Source organism: Ciona intestinalis, chromosome 1 (assembly GCF_000224145.3).
Source record: "Ciona intestinalis chromosome 1, KH, whole genome shotgun sequence".
In the NCBI taxonomy this organism is placed as follows: domain Eukaryota; kingdom Metazoa; phylum Chordata; class Ascidiacea; order Phlebobranchia; family Cionidae; genus Ciona; species Ciona intestinalis.
In genome coordinates this window covers 3675705-3691581 of record NC_020166.2, presented here as the reverse complement: position 1 = coordinate 3691581, position 15877 = coordinate 3675705, and the positions used below count along the sequence as shown (strand labels likewise).

The following is a 15877-nucleotide window of genomic DNA, read 5'->3' as shown; positions in this document are numbered from 1 at the left end:
ACATATGTAATGAAATTAACATTGGAAACAAAGACTATTGTCAAGTTCAAGCTTATATTTGTTTTCTTATACTTTTTTTTCTTAGATTTTAATTTCTAAGCTGTTTATTTTATTGCATTCATTAGGCCTAACTAATGTATGGACAAACATAGATAAGCTAATGCCTCTTGGTTGTTTACTTGTTTTAGTTAAATTGTATGGAGAACACTAATGTCATGCATGGTGTGCAAAAATAGATTCATAATACACAGGAAGTAAAGGCATTCATTATGTTAAATAATACTACATAGATTAACACAATACAATATTATGTATCTCTTCCAAGAACGGGTTAACTAAAAAGAAAAAGACAATTAACGGTAAAATGATAGTTATAAACGACTTGTGAATTATAAATTAACAAATGTAAAGCATTGCCACCATAGCTAACATACAGAAAATCCACAATGGTTAAATGTGAATAATCAAATTATGAAGATTTACTAACAAGATAAATGTGCATATATTAACGAATCATACACTTTTAAAATTAATTGACTTAATTATTTATGCTTTCTCTATAAACTTGGGAAATACAATTTAAATGTATACAAATAGTTTCAATATGATCTATGTTATGACCATTACATGTGAACAGATAGTTAACAACAACCATGTTATAGCAATAAACAATAAGCTAGGTTGCCATTAAACTGATCTTTGCTCTTTTCGTTCCGGCCATGTTTTTACCTTCCGTCAGTGCAGATAGGCAACGCCAATACCCACAAGAACATTTCATTGGCGCTGACAATACTTGAAAGTCAATTTTAGGTGCATAAATTATTGAGATTTAACCAATTGCATCTTAATAACCCTAATCCAGGTTGTGTCTGAATAAGTTGTTTAATATTTACCCCATAAATAAATTTAACCAACAGGTAGGCCCATGGAATATAGAGAGACAAACATCCATGTGTTTAAGCAGCCATAAACCAACCTCTTGATTCACTAAGAACCACCAGTAGGTAATCCTTTACGCACGCGTTTCACGCATTTTTAAAATAAGTTTTCAAGCCGAGTTATTTTCAAATTAAATAAACCGCAGTTATTAGTGAGACCTAATGAACATTTTAGGCTAGAAATGTTACTGCTCACCAGCTAAATGATTTCCCCCCCTTAGTATTGGTTGAATGTCAATGACTTACACAAAAAAATACTTTTACGTAATAATACCATCGATGATAAAATGTTATTTTGGGGGGAAATTGACGCAGGCCATTGCCACAGACTAAAGAAAGATACAAACACAACATGGATAGAAAACAGTGAAGAGGAATAAAAATAAGGGAAAGAAAGAGTAAATATGAGATTAATGCCAACTAATATGCTAAATAATAAAAGTAAAATGAAACATTGAAAACATTAAAAACACTCACTACAGCATTACTCTGTATTCTTAGATTTTCAAGTACCACATCACCTAAAATAAGACAAACATAGGTAAGTAAGTACCATTACTTCCCAAAGGTTATGCATGCATGGGGACACTCACAATGTGCAAATAAAGATATTTATAATAATAACTTTAATTTGCGTTTACGATTACGGCAGTAAGATTTTAAAATATTTTGAAAACAAAAAGACAGGATATAGTGACATAGACAACAGTTGTTAAAACATGCTCACAGTTAAGAACTATTTACATTTAATTGGAAGAAAATAAGCGTGGTCACTGGTTATGCATGCAATAGCAAACTTACAATTTTGCGAATATTTATAAAAAAGTTAAGTATAGGAACATGAAAGATTCTTATATTTGCAGTTTCTCCAGATTAAAAAGTTGTTATATATACTCAACGTGAAGGGTATGTAGATTATTATAAATTTCCAGACTACAAAGTATGACAGTTCCTGAAGAGGTATGGCGTGTGCAAGATGGTTAGTTTTTGCGTGCCTGCGTGCTATTATCAAAAATCGGCGTGCAAAGCATGTACATTTTCAAGCCATGTTAGGAAATCAGGCACTGGTGAAGAATCTTCCAAAACATAGCAGAATAGGCTGGTGGAAAGTGTTAGGGGTTGGTGGTAAGAGGTTGGTGGTTGGGGTTGAAGGTTAGGGGGTTAGTAGTAAGGGTTTAGGGGTTGATGGTTAGGGGGTTAGTAGTAAGGGGTTAGTGGTTAGGAAATAAGGTGGGGGGAGATTCTTCACTAGCACCGGAAATCCTACTTAACATAACACATATTTTTTTCATTGTTTAATTATTTGGCGTGCATTAGACAAATTCTGGCATGCATCGCCAAAAGTTTGTAAACGAAATCCCTCGTGCCCCTGCCATACTCTGCAGACTGGATAAATATAAAGTTTAACCACATAAACGCCTACCTCCCCATATGCCAAGTTTAAGCTGAGATGGATCAAGGTTCTCAAAATATTTTCCAAGATATTTGTTCAGAATGTCAACAACAATGGATTCAAACACCATGTTTGCAGACTTTTAGTCCGATAGTTTCAGTTCTTAGTATATTTTTATGTCATAAAGCTTAGCTCAATGTCTTTAAAAAGAATGACAGACGAGGTAATTTAAAACACGAACAAACCGGAATTATAACACGCAATTTGTGCTCGTTCTCCAAATAAACATGTTAACCTAACATAATTGCAAAAATAATTGCATTTGCGAAACTAAATAAATTCACATTGCTTAAAAGTAAAACTACAGGATCACCGGGAAATTTTAGGTGAATCCCCTATGAGAAAGGCGATCCATCGAAAACTTCCATTTATGGCGATTTCTTTCAAGCATAGCGCTCTATCCCCACAGTAGCCTACTATCTTTAAAAAGTTTTACGCTGTAACTTACTTTTACAAAGTAAGCGTTAATTCGCAAATACTTCGAAGTCGCGAACAGCAGTTTTACCGAGAGTTTTAGCAGCCTTTATTGAAATTTGCATATTGAACAAAAATGGGTATTGTTCGAACATCAATTGATAAATATTGTATATATTCTACAAATGCATAGAAACTTGTAAGAAAAGAAAATTGAGAATATAAATTATTGAATTAAAAGCAAACCTTTAAAAGTTTGGCAATGAAAACATACAAAACTACAATGTGAGGGAAGATGAGACACAAAATTGAAATACAGTGTTCTGCAACTTGTAGTTAACCTACCGACTTTAACCAGCTGTGCTAGTTTCTTTGCCATGTAAACTTTATATATATAACGTTAAACCGATATTTTTTGTTGTTTTTATCTCAAATTAAAGTCGTACTGATCCCTGCCTATTTTCCTCATGTTTATATCTCAGTTTTTTTCACAAAATTAAAACTAGTTTTATGAGACAGAGTTAAACTGTACGAAATATTCAAAGTTGTTTTATGAAGCTATAAAACAAGCTCAATCATTTACATTCGAAAACTACAAAACTTCATCAGCTGATTAAGCGAGCATTCAAAGTTAGCACCTTATTATTTCGCATTTTGTTACCTGTTCAAAATATACTGTTTCTGTTTTTCATATTTTTTGAATATTTAAAAACAGTAACCAGCTTTGACCCGCGTTCTATAAAGTCGCGATAACAGTGTCAAATAATTCTGTAACATTATTTTCCTGATTATCATTAAATGGGAGTCCGTAAAAAAAAAATTAAAAAGTCTCGTCTGACTAAGTGTCCCATCTTTCCCATCTTACTATATCATGAAATCTACAATAACAAACCGCTACAAAATGTGTGTGTGTGAAAGGAAACATAGAGTATTTCCTTGGAGCACGAATGACGCTATACATACAAGACTATCTAACGTTTTAAATCGTACCGTTGTAGACCACCGAACACTTTTCAGTATTCGTGTCGATTCTTGCCATGCTGCGACAAAGCTGAATATATCCGCCCATGACTGATGGTGATTTAAATCTCACCTTTAAAAAAAACGAAAGAAAAAACTAACGCAGGTTTATAAGGTATGAATTGCAAATGAAAAGACTATCTCTTGTTGACATTTTATCAATTAAAGGGTAACCAACTAAACTTGCACCAACAGAGTTGAAGCCATACAGAAATAAATAAAAAGCGGATTTTAATGTTATCCCTGACACTTTTTGATTTACTGAGTTTAACGTGATTAAAGCAATAGTAATTGGTACAACATCAACACAAAAGGAATTCCCCAAACTTGCACACTGGAAGAATTCTTCGTGAGTTAATTAATAAATAATAGTTTAAAGTGATATTAGAAATCCAGATAAAAGGGTGAGTGCGAGACGCCAATCTTTGTATTCGGTTTCTTTTCGACAGGATCCTTTCGACCGTAAGCCTATGCTGCACCATGTGAGAGGATTATATAATTTACAATTAATTCTAATCACTTTCTGCATTGGTGTCACTCAAACTGTGAACCCAGTAAACAAACGAGCACATGTTCGTTCCGGAAATGACGTCTTCCATAGAACGTTCACTTGGAATGCAACAGCCACTAACTATTATCACATAACTTTCACTTAATGTTTTGGTGCATAAACGTATAAAGTATAACAGGCCCTAAAAGGCAAATATATTTGTTGAAAGCATCAACGCGCGTTCCTTTACTTGTGGCGGTTCGGTAAAGCGTCATATTTAGTGTGATCGTGAATGATTCTCATTTAGCCATTTGCGTGAAATAGGAATATACTCTCTATAGTATACAATGTACTGTTTATTTTGCAATATAATTACGTACTTTTAAAATGATAAAGAAGGTTGGGGGAAAATGGGACTGCTTTTCATTCTATTTTCCCGTCCCATTTGGTAGTAAACAAACAACATTCAAAGAATTATAAAATAGCGTCCTCACGACTCCCATATTACCGTAGTTAATTGTTTAAAACACGATCAGGATATATACATAATATGCGCTAAGGTGTCCCGTCTCCCCCTACTGTATATTATCACTAAATGAATTCACATTTAAATTAGAAATATACAGCATGTTGTTATCTGTGAATGATATACAAGCGTATATTGCGGTAGACGGTTAATAATATTAGCTTTGGTGGGTATGTCTGTTGTTCATATCGTACTAAGTTCAAATCTTAGTTTCTCTAATGTTCTTTCGGTCGTATCAATTAACTTTTGCCTATTAGCTTCGTTCTTCCAATCATTAGCCAACTTCATGCTCAGTAGTGAGTTGGTGAGAACTTCTTCGGCTTCAAATACTTTTCCTTCCATCTGAAGTAAGTACCCAAGCCGATTGAGACACATTCCATATAAACTGAAAAACTTTGCATCTGAACCGGATTCCTCTTCGTACATTTCGATGGCCTTTCTGTACATTTCAACTTCTTTCGCGCGGTCTCCAAAATACAGCGTCGCCATGTTGAAGCAACTTGTGCAACGAACCATCACGGTTGAAGGATTTTTCTTATTTTCACCAAGTTTAAAAATGGTTTGATGTATTTCTTCAGCTAGTTTTATTATTATACTTTTATCCGCACCTTTCATTCCAATCAATAGACAATTACATTCCATTAAACCATTGTAGGCATGCCGCAATTCTTCTACTTTTTTATACATTGAAGCAGCAAGTTTTATAATTATAATAGCCTTTCTCACTTGACCACAATCGCTAAATCGCTCCGCCACATCTTTTATTGCATTACCAAGCTCCTCGCATCTTCCCGGATCAGTATCTTCCCGTTTAATCATTGCCAACCCGTCAGAGATGTAATTTCCGCTTTCTCTTGCTCGTCCAACTTGGGTCAAACAAAGTCCAATCTTTAAATGAAGAACACCTCGATCTTTTAAATCTTTGCTGGTATCTTCTAATTCTTTCATAAGCTGAGGCAGAGCTTCGGTGTACTTTTTCCTCTTCCAAAAATCGCCCTTGTCGTCTAAAATTGTAAAGCATAGAAATACGCGACTACAAAATAACATTATAGTATCGGGGAAGAGGGGACACCTTTAGCAAACAATATTAAAGTATCCTAATTGTGTTTTAGACAATTGCCAACGGTCTATGGAAGTCGTAAGAATACGGTTTTAAAAAAATAAATATTCTTTGTTACTACTAAATGGAACGAGAAAATAGAACAAAAGGGCCCATCTTCCACCTTATTATATACATTTAGGGCATCGTTTGTTTTACCTTCCTTGGTTTGTCCAAGCATATCGCTGAATTGCGAAAAAAGGTCAAACAAGTCTTCGGGTCTTTTCCCACTCTTCGGTGGTGTCTTTGACTTGGAAGAATGAGGTTTTGGTGGTGGAACCTTTTCTCTAGAAGGAGGTGACGTTTCAGATGAAGGTGCTGGTTTGTCTCTGCTGTTATGGGATTGCTTGGTCGGCTTGGGTGGAGCTTTGCTGGTTCGAATTGGATCATCTAAATTGAATGAATGTAACTTATTTTATCCTCGCCTGGCCAGAAAACGACAGTCGGCTTACGAGTTACTAAGTAAGCAACTTTTTAATTAGTGAAATCGAGAAAAAGATAAATCATGTTATGGTGTAGGGTGGGGTAAGATGGAATAGGTTTTTAATGTCTTCATCGTCCCAGTTGGTAGTAAACGAAGAATCGGTACAGAATATACGATGGAATGTAACTTATTTTATCCTCGCGTAACCGAAAAACAACAGTCGTTATATAGCAGGGGTGTTATGTTTCATACATCTCGTGCCAACTTACGAGTTCCAAATATGTTACTTGTGGGTGAATAACAATACATGTGTTATCAATTGTTTAAAACATGATTACGAAAAAAATGAATAAGGTATTTAGGCGCTCAAACGGTACTCCACAGTACTGCACATTAAGATATTCCGCAATTGCATGCGTTGTTTTCTGTGCTTATAATTTAAAAGTTATGTAAGGAATAGCGTGAACCTTCCACTTTTTCCTGTTTGGTGGTGTTTCGTTCTTTCTTTCTATTTTCATAAATTTCATCATTCCAAGAGGATTGAGAGAACTTGCTGGTAACCGACCTGTTTATAATGCGTTATTTTACATAACATTATACCAAAATTAATTTCGTTTGAGTGAAACACAGCAATTTTACGTCTAAAGCAAAAACCAGGTTTACTTTATACCAAAATGTAACATTTAAATACAAAAACTATAGAATAAACGTACTTGAGAGTTATTTACCTTTCAATGGTGCATTTGACTGTGATCCGTGTCAATTGTTTGAATACTTTATCCCGATAAACTCTTCGAAATGATCTTAACTGTAATTGCAGCGTTTTTGCTGTTTTTCCTTGAATGACGTCATTACGGAAAGACTCGTCATCAGTGACGTCACAAACAACGTCACCGTTGTCACTCTGAAAGTTTGTTACCTTAATCGAAGGCTTGATGATCAGTAGGGCTTGGCATATGGCAGTAGAAATGCCCCCTTTGCTTAGAACAGATGACAAAAGTGGCTGCGGAACACTATTTAATAGATCGGTACAAACAGCTTTCTTTTCAGCTCTCCATGATATTTGTTCCTTCACGGTAAAGAACTTATTTGCCTTGTTCTCGCAAGTAAACCCAACTTTCAGTTTCATTCTGAAGCTATACGAATCTGAACAAAAATATATTATTTACACTTTTTCTAAATGTACCTGCACGCCTAAATGCCTTTGAAACATAGTCCGAACTAGGAAAACGTCGGGAAAAATAATGGGAAATCACCGAATGTTTGCCGCGGTGGTGTGCCAAAAGGGGAATCCCGCGGTGACGTCATGTAAGAACAAACATAAATCGATTTTACCACTGTTGAACAAAGCTATTTCTGCTGCTGTTAGACAATAATTCCTAAATCAGCGAAACTTGTATTCCGAGTTTAAAATGACTGAAAAACTTACTAAACTATTCTGTCTGAGTAGCACTGTGAACAGGCAGGCAAACAAGGCAGCACAGACAAACGAAGCGATAACCGGGGGAAGTCCCGTTTATTTTACCACCGTTCTGTACATTGGCGTCAACACAGACTGTATTTACCAGCACAATAGTTAGGTTTGCGCTTTAGAGTTACAGCTTGAGCTTTGAGCTTTGGTTCCGTTTAGTTTCTACGTCAAAGTTTTGAATGGAATTAGACAGTTCTACACAGTGAATATTTGGAGTTTTTGATATTGTTTTAAAGTTTAAATATTGTGAAGAGAAGGTAATGAAAACTGAGCTTTGGCTGTAAGGCACTAACAGTGGTACTTTAATAGTCTGTTTACAGCCACTGTCGCTGTAGAGGACTTGATATACGCAGCAATGTGTATGTAACTTATCCATATTATGAATATAAAGGCTACGGTGTTATTGGTAACTTCATGATATTGATGTGTTTATGTCTCAGGTTCTTACAATATTATAATACATGAATGTGGCAAACGAAAATGAAACTCAAGGTTACTGTTGAAAGTGATAACAAAGGCAGCAAGTTCTTCGAAATCAAACGAAATGTAACATGGCGCTCGGAAAAAGTGGAAATATCGACCTCACTTTTAAAAAGCGTCCCCCCAACCCTGCTTTTTACCTTCCTTAAAAAGGCAGCTATTTCTGCAGCAGTTTGCAATGCTCTTATCAAAAACTATCCCAAAATTGAAACCTCGAATTTTCGCGACAACGCGGGAGTTTTGGTATGTGACGTCACAAACGACGAGGCATTTCATAATGACGTAATCAGTGGTGGTGTTGACAGCGGTCTGCAGGCAGAACTTCAAAGATTAGTAAAAGGGCTCGAAGGTGAATTAATAAATCCCGACAGCATCAACATCAAGTGTACAGCAGAAGGGTAAGAAATATTTTTATGCAGGTAGATATTTCAACTATTGTGTTATACAGTAGGGTGGGGGGAGATAGGACACCTTTTAACTGTATTTCTCGTCCCGTTTATTAAACAAAGAACATTCAAATAGTTATAAAACTATATCCCCACGACTCCCATAAACCGTTGTTAATTGTTTAAAACACGATCAGATTCAGGATACTTGGATATTGTGTAGTTAAGGTGTCTCGTCTTCCCCCACCCAACTATAGTTTTGTTTCTAGATTCTCATTAGATAGCTACAATGAAATCAGAAAACGAAACAAGAACAACAACCCAAACAGTACTTATGTCAGCAAAAAAACAGGTAATCAAAAAAAATGGTTTATACAAAACTACATTCTTTACTGATTTCAATTTTTATAGCAACAGAAACTTCTAAACCTGACGCACCACCAGTTTCTAAACATGATGAACCACCATCAGCCACCAGTGTAAAACATGCAACTGAAAACACAGAGAAAGATGAGACAAGGGTTGACGCACCGACCGAATCTGAAAGGGTTCACTTCTTTGACTTATTCGAAAACTTTGAAGATTTTATGAAAGGAATTGATGACGGTAAGTATATGTTAGGGTGGGGGAAGACGGGACTTTTTCTGCTCATTGTGCCCCATTTGATGGTAGACAAAAGCAAACGTTATACAGTTTTATTTGGGTATTCTATAATTAAAATTAACAATGATTTTTAACTGTCTCGTCTTACCGTGTTTGTTTTCTAACTGGTAAAATTACAACTATGGTGTGCGAATCGTTAAATATAACTCCTTATATTTTATAACCAATTTCTTTGAATTACTGTCAAGTAATGAAGATATGATAGTTTAGTATACTAATTCGTGGCATCACTCCAAAACCGCCATATATTTTGATTTTTAAAAATACTGGGAAATATGTGCCGGTGTCCTGTCTTCCCCCACTATACTATATCGTAGTACTAAATCGTGCTATCTCCCCAAAAGTTTGGAATGTTGGGCAATATTGTCCCCCACTCTATTATTCATATTTTAAGGTTTTGTAATATGCAGACGACAAAGAATTGTGTTGGAACAATAAACAATACAAGGAAGCTCTTCCAGTTCTTCTTAAGGATATGGACAGGGTCGACATGGATGAAAAAGATCGCGGAGTTCTTCAGCTTAAAATCGGCCTTTGCTTGATGCAAGTGGGTCGTGTAAGAGAAAGTGCAAGTTACATTTCCGATGGAATCGAAAGCCTTAAGCGAGGAGAGCCAAGTTCCAGTCGATGTGAGCAACTGGGAGATTCTGTGCGTGAAATTGCTAAAAGGTATCGAGAGTGCGGACAAATGAAAAAAGCAATGCATATTTTGAAGTGCGCTGCTTGGCTGTACCAACGAGTGAACGACACAACTACAGTTTATGCCAGCCTTATGAAGTGTTTGGTTGATTTAAGACGTCTCGGTGTAAAAAACAGTCCAAGTATTTTAAAATCTATGCATGATGTATATGATGCAATTTTCCGCATTCAAGAAACAAGAATGCATAGCCAAGCAACCATGATATCTCAATGCATGGCTTGCTTTTATTTGGGGTGCGCACTTACCGACGTGGACAAAGAGAACGAGGCATTGGGGAAGTTCAAACTTTCTGTCGACTTGTTTGAAGAAAAACTCGGTGTACATGCAAAGTTACAGAACTTGTACGGAGTTTGCCTACAAAATCTTGGCACTTGCTTGGTAAGTGAAGGGAGACTGTATGAAGCAGAGGAGACGTATGTTAAAGCTCTGGAAAGCGAAAACATGGCGACAGACTGGGATAGCCCGAGCGAAAAGCAAAGGTCGATAACAATGACGGAACGAAGCTTGACGTCACTTCGATTGAGAATAGCAAAAAGATCGGCTTCATAAACTTTTTAATACGAAGCGTTTATTATTCTATGACAAATAAATTGTATTCCTTTTTTGGCTACATGCAATTATTGATTGCATATAAAATATATCTTCCGGAAGTGGTATAGTAGGTTGGGGATAGGTGAGACATCGTTTTGAACAATAAACAAAGGTCTATGAAAGTCGTGAGGATACGGTTTTATAATCCTTTAAATATTCTTTGTTTACTATCAAATAGAAAAATAGAATTAAAAACTGTACTGTCTTCCCCACCCTACTATATATATATATATATATGTTTAACTTCTGCAATACACCAGAAAATAATCGTTCGGTATAATACTTTTAATTGATTGTACTTGTGTGCGCTACATGCTGTACATCTTGTGTTTGTATTAATTCAGAATGATGAATTATTCAATTTAAGTTTCATCATGTAACACGGAAACCCGAATAAATATTGCGTCATCTCTGATATAGTCACGTGTGTTAAGGGTGTCCAGTGGCATGAACGTCTGAGAACCAAAGCTTGGGTTCGATTCGGAAGTTGGTCGACCAAGAAAAGGTTTGTTTTCCTGTCAATGTAAAATAACTGGATGCAAATAGAGTAGAGTGGGAGAAGATGGAACAGCTTTAGCAGCACATATTATCCGAAAATCCTGATCGTTTTATAAAGAAGTAACAACGGTCTACGGGAGTCGTGAGGATACGGTTTTATAATTCTTTTAATGTTCTTTGTTTATTACCAAAGGGGACAATAAAATAGAATGAAAAGTTAAAAACCTGCTCTATTTTCCCCCACCTTAGTATATATTATGATAGTAACTAGTATTTAATCGGGAACGTTATAAAGCTGCCAAATATGTTTAGTAGGCTGAGACATCAAAACTTTACCTTGCACGGGTTTGGCCTTAAACTGTACGTGTGGTTAATTCTTGCTCTTGGGTCTTGACTCTGGTCAATTAGGCTGATCTCAATCGGTAGACGGTAGGGCCAGGATAGCAATGCATCATATTCTCCCTTGCAGAGTCGTACATATATAGATAGGTGTGTCCCCTTTGCTAACAGTTGTAGGCATAAGCTATACACTAAACCAAAATTAAGAAAAATTAAAAAGACGTTACCTTTTCCATCTCCGTTCGGCAAAAGCAGCACGGCCAGTTTATATTGGAAACGTGCCGAGTAAAATAGTGGACTCTGCAGAACAGTTCGTTTACCTGCCTCTGCTTCTATTTTCTTGCTGCTCCATTCGCTTATCTTCCAAAGAAGTTGAGAATCGAATTCTCTGCCAACTTTTGTAATCTAAACAAAGTAACCAATATTTAATTAACAGCCGCTACCTGTATATACGTGAGGTAAGATGGGACACCTTTAGCACATGATATCCAAATGTCCTGACCGTGTTTAAACAATTAAAAACGGTCCATAGGAGTCATGGGGATACGGTTAATTTTTAGAATGTTTCTGTTTACTTCTAAATGTGACGAGAAAGTAGAATGAATAGGTGTCCCACCTTTCCCCACGATAAACTATATATACATATTTGAAAATATCCCATTGCGTACCATCTTTCCGTGATCATGAAGTATCTGTTTGTGCTCGAACAGCTGTTTTTTTTGTAAACCGAGCAATTCTGCCTGTTTGCGAAAGCCATCGCACAATAAAGAAACGTGTTTACGAAAGCATTCGTCGACGTGTGTTGCCATCTTTTCACGCGAACACTGGAACAAGAGAAAGTTAATCGCTTGTGCGGTATAGGAATACAAATAAATGTCTTACCGTAAACGTACACCCAACTGTCTCATATGGGCAAACCTTGTCGGCCAGCTGACAATCAAGTTCCAAATGGGCATTCAGTTCTTCGCGAGGTATTTCCTGTATAGACAAATAATGTAAAGGTAATTGTATACAGTAGAGTGGGAGAAGATAGGACGCCTTTAAATTCTATTTTCCCGTTCTATTTAGCAGTAACAACGAATATTCAAAGAATTAAAAAACGTGTCCTCACGACTTCCATTGCTAGCCGTTGTTGTTATATTGGTTAAAACACGGTCAGGGTATTTGAATCCAATGTGCTATAAACGTCCCGTCTTCACTTACCCTACTATAAACTGTTTACATAATAGTATTTTTATCGGTTTTAAGAGAAGGATGATGCCGTTGTTCATTTTTTACCCGACTAGAAAAGTATATCAGTATAAGCTAAAATTTATATGCAACTACCTTACCTTCGTTCCACATTTTTTCGGGCAGGTGACTGGAAATCTTATACAAGACTTTAAATGCTCAATTTCATTTTCTGCTTTCAGGTGGAGAGCGCAGAATTCACAAACAACCAGCCTTTTAGAACATTCAATTTGTAAGTGATTATCCATTAGATGTTTTGAGCACCGGAAACCACAATCGTTGGAACAGACTTCCTCGGTGTACAAACACTCGTCGTAGTGGCTCTATTCAAATAAATATACTTTATACTGTCGCATAAATTATTCATATTAATTTCAAACCTTAAAGTCAAAAAACATTCCCTCCCAGTGGCAACCACAGTGTTTATAAGGACACACCATATTTAAGTTGTTGAGCTCGATTTGTAGTTTTTCGTCAATCGTAACCTGTATTGTAGAATTCCAATTAGACAAATTCAATATAGTACGGTTGGAGAAGATGGGACACCTTTTCATTCTATTTTCTCATCCATTTGGTGGTAAACAAAGAACATACAAAGAATTATAAAAACCGTTTTCTCACGACTCCCATATAAGCCGTTGAATTGTTTATTACACGATCGGGATATTTAAATATTATGTAATGAATGTGTCCCGCCTTCCCCAACTCTACTACATATTTAGATTATCATTTTAATAAATCATCCAGCAGATAAGTCACACTTTATGCCTGGGGTAGTACATTCTTAAGCGCATAAGGGTTAAGGTCCATATATATGTTCATTTGGTTGCTGCCGTGTCCACAACTTTTAAAAGAGTTTTATTTTTAGTAGGGTGGGGGAAGAAAGGACACTTTTAGATCATAATATCCAGATAACAATTAACAACGGTTAATGGGAGTCATGAGGATATAGTTTTATAACTACTTGAATGTTCTTTTTTTACTACCAAATGGGGCGAGAAAGAAGAGTTAAAAAGTGTCCCATCTTCCTCCACCTACTTTATAGTAGGGTGGGGAAGATGGGTCGCCTCATCATTCTATTTACTAGTCATATTTGGTAGCAAACAAAGACAATTCAAATAAATATAATTCCGTATCCTTACGACTCCCATAGACCGTTGTTAATTGTATAAAACACGATCAGGATATTTAGAGGTTGCGCTAAATGTGTCCCATCTTCTCCCACCCTACTATATATTAGTTATAACTGGTTTTACATAACCATGTGTTACCTCATTTCTGTCAATAACTTTTCCATCTAAGGGGCAGGATCGCGATATCTTCCAGAGACGTGACACACACTGGCTGCAGGCATGATGTTCGCAATTTGATAACGCTACCGGGAACTCTAGCGTGTACTTGCACTCCACGCAAAGAAATCTAAACAACGATAACAGGTTTATAATTTCATGACCGAAGTTAATGGTGATCAATAATATATTGCTGAGATGAAAACACACAGCATACCGTATTGAAAAAAGAGCAGCATGCATACTAAAAATATGCCTATGTATGTGGTTCCTAGAGTACATAAGTAACGTATATAGTAGAGTGGTGGAAGATGGGACATTCTAATTTCTTGTCCCATTTAGTAGTAAACAAAGAACAATCAAAGAATTCTACAACCGTATCCTCGCGACTCGCATAAACAGTTGTTAATCGTTTAAAACACGATCGTGATATTTTGCTTGATATTGTGTGCTAAATGTGTCCCGTCCTCCCCCGCTCCAGGGTTCGGGAAAATGGGACATCTTTTAACTCTATTTTCTTCTCCCATTTAGCAGTAAAAAAATGCATTTAAAAAATTATAAAACCATATTCTCACAACTTCCCTGAACCGTTGTTAATTGTTTAAAACACGATTAGTGTGTTTGGATATTATGTTCTAAAGGTGATCCCATCTTCTTCCACCCTACCATATTAATGCTATACATTATATACTTACTTAGGGTTAAGTTCCTTAACAAATGCGCTAGGTTTAATGATTTCCCTCCACGATGCAACTGTTTTAACATCACTGCTATTCGAATCGCTGCTTGCTGGTCTTTCCAAACGACTTGTAGAAATCGGTCGAACTACATTGGAAGTTTCACGTTTCTTCAGCTTCATGTTCTTCATCACGAACAACTTACTGTCTGAATCTGGATAGTTCGTTTTCACCATTGCTGGTTATATACCAGGCGAACAATTGCTTTTCGAACATTTTAAATTTAGGTTTTGTGGTTAATACTACGTATTTTGCGCCATGGCTCGTGAATAATTTATTATATAGTGGTGTTGAGGAAGATGGGACACCTTTAGCACATATATCCAAACATCCTGACCATTTTTTTAACAAATAATAACGGTCTATTAGAGTAGTGGGGATACGGTTTTATATTTTTTTGAATGTTTTTTGTTTACTGCCATGCGGGACGAGAAAATAGTATGAAAAGGTGTCCCATCTTCCCCCATCCTACTATATGTGAAGGTTCCGCTTTGTTAATGTTTGGCGTAAAATAAGAACGTTGAAAAACTTCGTTTGGTTTCAATTTGGGAATAAAATAAAACTAAATTTTCCTTGCATTAATATATAAAGTCAATAATCAAGTAGTGAGTCAATTTTAAATATAATTTTAAAAATTAAAGAACATATTGCTACTAATATGAACGCTGTTAGTTGTTTAAATACGATCAGAAATCAGAATGTATAGGATTTAGGTGCTTTAAAAGTATTTTATCTTACCCCACAGAACTATATATATATACACGCATGGCCTATTTGGCCTAATCAATAGAAAACAAGGCTACAACATTTTTTCAATGGCTGAAATATAACACATAATATAAGAGGAAATTGGGAGGGGGTCAATATACGGTTTTAATTAGGGTGAAAAAATATCGGTTTAAAAATACGTATATGACCAAAGCAATTTACTACGACATTTAAGTTGCTTCAACCCAGAGTTTTTTTAAATCTCAAAGTTAATTATAAAATTTTCGAGTAGGCTATACATCACGTCCACGTGTACACAGCATATCAATATTTTGTCGGTTTTTATAAAAATGTCACTTATACAGTATTACTGGCAATGGAATGTAATGGCCAAATAGCTGATGATCGGGTCGAAGAATTT

The 15877-nt window shown here is 35.9% G+C and overlaps 3 protein-coding genes across 4 annotated transcripts; 1 reads left to right on the top strand and 2 right to left on the bottom strand.

Annotated features, from left to right (window-relative positions):
* Window positions 1–4653: 4653 nt before the first annotated feature.
* Window positions 4654–7676, bottom strand: LOC100180204. The gene is made up of 4 exons (XM_002122549.5): window positions 7093–7676; window positions 6832–6929; window positions 6100–6330; window positions 4654–5845 (listed from the first exon to the last, which is right to left on the bottom strand). Exons 1-4 carry the CDS (start codon window positions 7491–7493, stop codon window positions 5025–5027), a joined length of 1551 nt encoding a protein of 516 aa, XP_002122585.1. The 5' UTR covers window positions 7494–7676; the 3' UTR covers window positions 4654–5024.
* A 579-nt stretch (window positions 7677–8255) lies between these two features.
* Window positions 8256–11070, top strand: LOC100177851. The gene is made up of 4 exons (XM_002122630.4): window positions 8256–8713; window positions 8971–9053; window positions 9113–9307; window positions 9775–11070. Exons 1-4 carry the CDS (start codon window positions 8301–8303, stop codon window positions 10611–10613), a joined length of 1530 nt encoding a protein of 509 aa, XP_002122666.2. The 5' UTR covers window positions 8256–8300; the 3' UTR covers window positions 10614–11070.
* Window positions 10613–15033, bottom strand: zf(traf/ring)-1 (zinc finger protein). 2 transcript variants are annotated; one of them, XM_026838811.1, is made up of 9 exons: window positions 14707–15032; window positions 13994–14141; window positions 13103–13207; window positions 12824–13045; window positions 12375–12470; window positions 12161–12316; window positions 11813–11897; window positions 11490–11656; window positions 10613–11170 (listed from the first exon to the last, which is right to left on the bottom strand). In XM_026838811.1, exons 1-9 carry the CDS (start codon window positions 14922–14924, stop codon window positions 11018–11020), a joined length of 1350 nt encoding a protein of 449 aa, XP_026694612.1. In that variant the 5' UTR covers window positions 14925–15032; the 3' UTR covers window positions 10613–11017.
* Window positions 15034–15877: the final 844 nt, after the last annotated feature.